Consider the following 8,267-nt stretch of genomic DNA (forward strand, 5'->3'; position numbering starts at 1 on the left):
TAAATTGTTTCAGAATTTAGAATCTACCAGCGAAAACCACCATGAAAGCAAAGCTTGTAGAATATCAAGTTATCGAAGGCATTTATTGTTTAGGGTTACATAGACATTACACACTCAAATAATTTCAGGTCATAATATCATCTTACAAAATATTTAAAACTCAACAGAATGACAACTATTTTCCCTAACCTTAATATTAAATATCCATGGTGCTAAGTGTGGTGTTTATGAATAAATAGCCTGATGGCTATTTTTTCTGCATACCATTTAGATTTTATGTGAATTGTAAAATGGCAACTGTCAACATACAATTATCCCAGTTTAGTGATTTATGTAGACTATGTGGCTCCAAAACATCAGTATTAATGGGCCTTCATATCTTCGAAAGAGAGGGAGACTTAAGACAAATATCAAAAAAAATTAAAGCTTGTCTTCCTGTACAAGTAAGAATCCTACAATGTTTTGTTAAGCTTGATTAAATATTGTTACTAACAAAACATGTTTTAGGTTAACAGCAATGACAAATTACCCAAAATGGTCTGTGAAGAATGTGTTTTTAAATTGGATGAGATGTTTGAGTTTAGAGAAAGAAGTATGAAAACAGAATATGAACTTAATAATATACTGAAAAATGTTTTCGCACCAGTCTGCACGGAATCTATTGGTATTGCAATTGATACATTTTGTGCTGCTGCAACAACTGAGCACGGAGATAATCTTCACGTTCAACCACCTGAGGTGCACTTTTTATAACATTTATATTAATGATATTCTGTTTCAACTTTAAATTTGTTAATAAATTGACATTTCATGATGAAAAACGATTAGTTTTAAATCTAATGTGCTTGTTTCGTTTCTTTGAAATTAAGATTTATGTACTTCAAAAGCATCTTAGTTCTTTCATCTATAAGATTGTAAAATTTGATTTTTCAAACCCTACTCGTTTACGGGAAATTGGAAACATCTTCTTCTTTGATTGTTAATATCATGACCAGGAGATAGTTTGTAAACCTTCTCTAGAACTGTACAAAATTCGTTCTTGGTTTCTGCATCTTTATCTCCTGAAAATGCTTGAATATTTATATTACCTGTGTGAAATTAATTCCTGCACGCAGTTGCAACTGGAAGTTGTCTACTGGTAAAAAATCTATTAACATGGCATTACAATATTTAACTTGATAGAGAAAGAACTGAAAAACTCATGTCAGTCATTAATTCCTCTGAATGAGATAATGTTGCTCAAGCTGATACCTGGGAAAACTGAAACAATTTTTATAATATTCAAATTTTTAAAAACTAATATTCCAGGAATCATCTTGTCACAATCATTATTTTGTTTTACACCTATACAACTATATATAAATATTCTTTTAGATATTTCTAGGGTGATACCTTGATTATTAATTTTTAAAATTCTATAAGGATTTTTTCTGATTTAGGAGGTATGACGTATAAGCGATGATATTTAGTTCTTATTCTGAATCATATCCACATGTAAAGAGTAATCTTGTGGTTTTTGATGACATTATTGACTGGCCCCCTCAGTAAAATAAACATAAGGTATTCTAATTCCTTGGTAGTTTGTACTCCTCTTGAATAGGATTTTTTTGCTGTTGTTTACATGAACAGTTATTTTATATATTTTTATTATGATTAGTTTGTTGTTTAATGTGAATATTGTATGAAGAGAAAATGGTTGGGGTGTGGTCAGTATAATTAAAGCTAATGGCTAAAATGGATACGATATTTATTTATCAATGGTTCGTTCATGAATAGGGATCATATCCCTGGCAATTTTAGCTATTAGTTTCAACTATAGCTAATTTCGTTTATCTCTGATTAGGTCCTGAACCATCTTGTCATATACTATTATAGCTTTTGAGAGATCATAACCATTGACTTCTGCTTGCTCTGTAGATGAATAAATTATTTTATCAATGTGATCAGGACCTTATCAGATATTGAAAGCCTTTAATAACTATACTGTTAAAATCTGTATCGCTATAACCTGTAAGGAAGTACCGTTTTATGAACAATGGTTATACAAGGAGGTGTTTAGTTCAAGATCACGCTAACTGCCAGATTTTCACTCACTTAAAGATGCCTACTGTAAGAGTGATGCCCACAGGATTGACTAACAGGCTACAGTAGCAGAATATATAATCATCTGCCACAGCCGGATTTAAACCCTGGATTCTGAGAATTAGTAGCACAGTGCTTTGCTTTATTCACTGAGCTACCCTGCTCCTAATTATATCAAAAATCACCCCTAGTAATTTCTGACATGGGGATTATCTACAGGTTACCACCCTATTCTATAACATTCTTATTCATAATTATTTAGATATATGAAGATAAAAAAACTGACAATATACAGTAAATGATGATTTTACTATTTTTAGGTTGAAATTGGTCTGGAAAATAACAGCGAACAACTTGATGCTATAATGAATATCCCATTAAACCATCATCCAAACATGATTAAATGCGAGCCCGAAATTGTTATTAAACATGATAGTATTCAATGTGCCAATGGTAATTTACAACGTGCACCCGATGGAGATTCTGAAGGGGATTCTATTGGTGCTGAGACGGAAGCAACTGGATCATGCAATATGACTGAACGAATCAATAAAAACCTTCAACAGATACAGGAGATAAGGTCAGACATTATTATCAAAACTGTTGAAGAATTTGCTTCCACCATGACGAGATTAATTAAACATTAGGCATTCCATCATCTGCCTCCATTTATAAAGTTCTTTTATTAACCGTTAAACTTAATCAAAATTTTTCAATGACCATTTTGCATTTCAAATTGTTCATCATGAAAAATAATGCTTTGTGACCAGGAATATTATCGCAAGATATTTAAATCATTTTGATTTAAGAGTTTCCTTTTCAGGAAACAATAAAATGTTGGCTGTCTTGGAACTGGCTGATAGAAGTGAATCTTCTGGAAAATAAATAATTTATTAAAATTTTATTGATAATAATAATGCCTCCCCTCTTATAACTTCAGGAAAAAAATAACAACCATTTCCTAAGTCAATTCTAGTAGGAACGTCTTTTATATTGTAATAGGAAAGTTTAAAATAACATAGCTCTCTCAACGGGCTGCTGTGATTGTTAAATTCCACTAACTTCCGCATATATAGCGGTATAAAAATTTTCCTTCTAGGACTGACCAGTGTTTTCCTTCCCCACCACCCCTATTACAGCTTGTGTCATGAAATCAATGTACTCCCGTATAATTTTTTTTTTTTCTTGAGTTGTAGAACATCAGTAAAGAAGTTTTACTTTAATAAATTTCCAGTCCCAGTTTTTTTCCTAATATAACTGATAACACTGGTACATGAGCAGTATTGGAAAAAATATAGTGTCATATAAGAACATTGAAACTAACAAAACATAGTAATATTAAAATTAAGTATGAAAGAAGAACAAAATAAAGATAAAGTTATGAAAATAAACTATTTAAACAGGTAAAATTAAAGAAGTAAATATAAAGTTATATAAGCTAAGAGTAGTCAGTAATACAAATAACCGTAATTAGATGTTGTGTACATAACTTATTAAAGTGGGTGAGGAAGAAATAATAAGGACTGGGAGGTAGTAAAAAAAAGGAGGTTTGAGGTTCTAATACTGAGGAAATTAGCAAGTGAGAAAAATATGAATTGCAAAATACGCTTGGTAAATCTGTCAGTGGAAATGCTTGTTGATAATATATGAACTAAAGTATAAAGACAACCATAAACTATACTAACTGTAATAAGAAATAAGATCTAAGTGAAACCAAATATTAAAAAAAAAGTAGTTGATAAATACACTTTAATGGAATAAGAACTTAACAATGATTTAAAAAGCAGCTTTGTCAAACGGATCGGTAAATAAATGTAAAGGTGGGCATTGTCTATAGGTGCAAATTTTTAAAGGGCACTATGTCAGGAATAATAATAATAATGAGTTGTAAAGAAAAAAAATATTAGTTTATTAATTTTAGGGAAGACTATAAAATTTTATATCCCAAACTCCTAAAACTAAACCAATTTTTAATTTAATAATTTTTTTTTCTATTAATAAATAAATAAATTGAGATCTTGAAAATCTTGAATTATTAATTTCATCAAATAGGATTCACAAAGTTGAAAATTTAATAAGTAGATTATGAACACTGCTTAGTATTAAGTTATATTATTTTTATTAAAATTAACATGACTTGAAACATAATATGTATTTATTTCAGGGCCTTACAAAGTATAACTGAAAATCCTATGAAAGCTGGAGAAGTCCAGAATACGAGAGCGACATATATTGTCCCTAGCCCTGCTGAACCGCTTCACCAACCGCAGCATCAGCCGTCTCAATGGTACTTTTGCAATATTTGTACTAAGGCATTTGAAAACAGCGATGCGTTTCAAGCTCATTGTGAGGTACATTGGAAAAAATGTGCCGAATGCGGAATATCATTTGCAAATGACGAGCTACTTTTTGTGCACATGAGAGATGTCCATCGGTACGTAGATAGGGAACAGTTGACTATTGACAATAGTGTAAAGAAAAAACCTGAAAACAAAAAGGATTCAAAAGGTGACATGAAAACATGTACTGAGTGTGGAAAAGAATACAAGACCAATTACAAACTAGCTGAGCATATGCGGAAGCATACCGGTGAAAAGCCTTACAAGTGCTCTATGTGTGATAAAGCATTTAGATCTAAGATTGGGCTTGCACAGCATGAAGCAAAACATACAGGCCATTTTGATTACAATTGTGGAACTTGTGGAAAAGGATTTCAATGTAAATCCTACCTAATAGTCCATCAAAGAGTCCATAGCGACTTAAAGCCTTATCCTTGTGAAACATGTGGACGTAATTTCAAAACTAAGCAGAGTCTCCTCGATCATCAAAACCGGCACCTGGGATTAAAACCGTATATCTGCGAAACCTGTGGGCGAGGTTTTATTACAAAGGGTCTTTGCAAATCCCATCAGAAAGTGCACTCTGGTTTAGACAATCGTCAGTATCCCTGCACTGTGTGCAATAAGATGTTTGTTAGTAAATCTTATCTGGCTACTCATTTGAGGATCCACACCGGAGAAAAGCCATTTATATGTGAAGTTTGCGGTAAAGGTTTCTTAACTCGAGTCGATCTCCGTATACATTCTACAATGCATACTGGTGAAAAAAGTTTTGTATGCGAGATGTGTGGTAAAGCATTCGCCAGGCGAGATGCATTAAGGTGCCATAAACGCAGTCATACAGGTATTGTCTTAATTTTTTATCATAACTATAATAACATTATTCATGAAAGAAGTGAACTAAAGTAGAAAATGACTTGACTCTTTGTCTTATTATTACAAGCTCATTATTTCTTTCTAAAAAGCAAAATATAAAGGAGATAGTTGAGGTGCGATCAAAAAGGAACCAAAAATAGTTAACAACTACTTATTTGCTAATATTTCATAGAGTTTCATTAGGGCTAAAAAAAAAATACAAAAAACAACTATAAATTTTTTGACAATGCAGGATAAGTTAAAAAAAAAAAATAGTATTACTATTTTTATTATTTCATGTTTATATGATTTTATTTTCACTTAAATTTACATAATTTTTAACCTTACTTTAGTTTGTTTGTATCTTATTCTAAATATTTTTAGTTGTTTTTTGCTTCTTTTTTTAGCCCTGGTGAAGCTCTACAAGGTGGGGTGAAACGTTGGCAAATAAGTAGTTAACAATTTTTTTTTCTTTTTTGACCGCATCCCCAACCATCTTCATATTTCGAAAAATACGGTCAATTATTTATACATGTAATATGTTTCTAAAATATTTTTTATTATCAGTGGTGGTTACATTATGTGTCTATAATTTCCCATTTCTCTTTTCTTCATATAAGATCTAAATGTTCATATGTATAGTCAGCAGATTAAAAGTTAATGTATAGTTAAATTCTTGTGAAAAATCTTCCTTTTAATAATTTTTATTTTTTTCTTAAATTCTAATCAAAGTACATTATAAAGTTTTAAGACTGGTCTCAAAACCAAAAATATTTTAAACATTTTTGTTCAGTGAACTTTAAGTCTTTAGTATATGGTCCCCGGAGTTCAGCACTTCACTACCAGTATTTTTTCCATTGTTTATAGGCTTCCTGGAACTCTTCCCATGGAAGGCTTTTAAGACCTCGTTGAAGCTGCCACTGGAAGCATGTCAAATTGTTTCCTTATCAGATCTATCTTAATTCAGTGATATAAAATTAAGTAGCCTGGGACCTTATCTAGGGTTGTAGTGTAGCTGCGGAAGTTTTGCCACTTTGAACTTGGCCAAAACTTCAAGACTTTTTTCTGAGTTCAACATCCTAGGAGTAATCCACAAGAGTTTGTTCCTGCTGGACTCACTGTCACAGGTCAGTTTTACATTTGAGTTCTCTGTTGTTTGAAGGATCAAGTCCCAACGACCTAGCTTCCAGTGACTTCCTATTGTTTTTCCAAATCGGAGAGGCTTGAAACCAATTCTCAGTTCTGGTGGTCTCCAGGCAGCTTCAACGAGGTGCCTTCTGTTCTGTGCCTATGACTAATAGAAAAAACACTGACAGCAGTGTGTTGATGCCGGATATTGAAGACCTTCTAGTAAGCAGTACAAAAATTTTTAATTCATTTTTGGTTCTAAGTTTTGATACTTTATGAATGCACTATTTGATACCTCGATGTTTCATGTTTTTGCTCTATCTTCAGCTGTGTATTCTTGTATATTACTTTTGACATTTCACATTATTTTTCTAGCAACGCTAAACTTTCTGATACTATTATTCATCTGTAATATCTTAGCCTACAGTTGAAAGTTTAATTCAATTCCGAATTTTGGGGGTACCTCCCTTGCTCACATACAAAGTTTCATTCTATTGCTAAGATCTGATCTTGTTTCTGTAATAGAATAAAAATTATTTCTACTATTAAAATTATGTATATCATATTTCCACTACTATTATGTTGATCAGTTCAAATTGTGTAGTCCATCTCCAATCTCCAATTGAACTCTGTTTTGAATAAGACTTGATGATAAACTTGCTGAGTAACCTCCCCTAGATAGCCATTCTAGAGGGATATTAGGTCAGGAGCCTTAAGGCTTCAAACAATTCTCTAACTCTATATAGACCGTTAGTTCTTCAACATCTCCCAACAGAACTTAGTAGAATACTAGAAGTAATAAAAGTAGTACTATATTCGACAGACATGTAGAGCAAACTTAAGAGAAATCTGGCTCTATGGAATTGACAAGATTGTAATTGCGGATTGCTCGTGTGTAGCAGGTTTAAGATAAGTCCATGACAACACAATTTTTATTTATATAATACATAGTTTTTATTATATTTTACATGGCTTCTGGTATAGCTTCCTCATACATTATTTCCTAAATAATCTCGGGTGTTTTAAGCCTATTGTCTTTTACTGTCACCTTTATTAATCCAATAAAACCCAAAATAATCCTTATTTGTTTGCATTGAAGCATTGAGTAACTCAGATCTATTTAAGACATTTCTCTTGATACTTATAATTTTTATATCTAATGGAAATGTCCACTTGAAGTTAAATTTATTAATATTTAAAGTCAAATTCATATTTACAGGTGAACGCCCTTACAAGTGTGATATCTGTGGACAGGGTTTCACACAGTTTTCTCCTATGGCCATTCACAAAAGGCTGCATACTGGAGAGCGTCCATATCAATGTGATATTTGTCTTAAAGCGTTTGTTTCCCGGTCTACGATGATGGCTCACCGAAAAAAGCATACTACTTGACATTCAGCCAACTCAGCTTCTCCACCAGTTTTGCCTGCCCCAAATAACAATGGTAATTAAGATATATATAGTTTATGGAATTTCCGCAAGCATTATTCCATGTTTGATAGATTAGAAAAGTTCATTTCTTTTATTTTTATTATTCTTCTCAGTTAGGCTATCGGTGGGCTACCCTACCTGCCGTAACAGGCAACATCATAGCTTAGAAAAGTTCGTAGGCCATGTCTACACTGATTTAAAATAATATATTAAGTCAAATTTTATTGAAACTTAATTACCACAGTTGTACTCGTCAATTGTGGACTGTATTATGTTAATCACAATCAACAGTCAAGATGTACTGAAACCAAAATGGCCTCAATGACCCTTGATTAACTCACCACTAAGTTGATAAGAAGACCAAGGTGTGGGTGTGTGTGTGTGTGTGTGTGTGTGTGTGTGTGTGTGTGTGTGTGTGTGTGTGTGTGTGTG

At 32.3% G+C, this 8,267-nt stretch overlaps 1 protein-coding gene across 1 annotated transcript in view; it reads left to right on the forward strand.

Annotated features, from left to right (window-relative positions):
* The first annotated feature begins 41 nt into the window (after positions 1–41).
* The window catches only part of LOC106677117 (zinc finger protein 260), a 14,417-nt gene continuing 6,191 nt past the window's right edge, over positions 42–8,267 (forward strand). Inside the window, exons 1-5 of the mRNA XM_014414830.3 lie at positions 42–443; positions 508–738; positions 2,403–2,662; positions 4,247–5,265; positions 7,624–7,848. Of these exons, the coding sequence (XP_014270316.1) occupies positions 291–443; positions 508–738; positions 2,403–2,662; positions 4,247–5,265; positions 7,624–7,796 (1,836 nt within the window). The 5' untranslated portion in view covers positions 42–290 and the 3' untranslated portion in view covers positions 7,797–7,848. The remainder of the gene's footprint in view (positions 444–507; positions 739–2,402; positions 2,663–4,246; positions 5,266–7,623; positions 7,849–8,267) is intronic.

This window comes from Halyomorpha halys, unplaced genomic scaffold, assembly GCF_000696795.3.
Source record: "Halyomorpha halys isolate HHAL.00 unplaced genomic scaffold, Hhal_1.1 Scaffold88.1, whole genome shotgun sequence".
Lineage (NCBI taxonomy): Eukaryota > Metazoa > Arthropoda > Insecta > Hemiptera > Pentatomidae > Halyomorpha > Halyomorpha halys.